Source organism: Eimeria mitis, genomic scaffold, assembly GCF_000499745.2.
Source record: "Eimeria mitis Houghton genomic scaffold, Emh_scaff613, whole genome shotgun sequence".
NCBI classification, from domain to species: domain Eukaryota; phylum Apicomplexa; class Conoidasida; order Eucoccidiorida; family Eimeriidae; genus Eimeria; species Eimeria mitis.
Genome location: NW_013574337.1, coordinates 6,359 through 6,676, shown reverse-complemented (window position 1 = coordinate 6,676; position 318 = coordinate 6,359). Strand labels below are relative to the sequence as shown.

The 318-nt window shown below is 49.1% G+C and overlaps 1 protein-coding gene across 1 annotated transcript in view; it reads right to left on the bottom strand.

The window, feature by feature from the left end:
* The window catches only part of EMH_0017740 (SAG family member), a gene marked incomplete at both ends in the record, with an annotated part of 2,663 nt that overhangs the window by 1,090 nt on the left and 1,255 nt on the right, over positions 1–318 (bottom strand). The window contains one exon of the mRNA XM_013500988.1: positions 85–318. Within this exon, the coding sequence (XP_013356442.1) occupies positions 85–318 (234 nt within the window). The remainder of the gene's footprint in view (positions 1–84) is intronic.

The following is a 318-nucleotide window of genomic DNA, read 5'->3' as shown; positions in this document are numbered from 1 at the left end:
GAATAACTCAAAACCGTGAATTCGCATCGACAGACGCAGCCCTGTAGACAGCTATCGCTGTGCAGGAAATGTTTGCCAACTTACGTGAAGGGAGCTTCGGCGTCTTTAAGTGCTTCAGGCGTGGTCATGCACAGTAGAGCATAGCCTTTCTTTTCACCCGCACTGGTCCGTGAACTGAATACTATTTTGCCGGAAGCTGCCGTTTGAGTGCAGGTGACTATTCGGCAGTCAGCCGTGGCTTTCTCCGAGGGGTTATACATAGCAATAAAAGAAACGTTATGTTGTTTCTCGTAGAGTTCCTCTCCTTCAGCCTTCGGT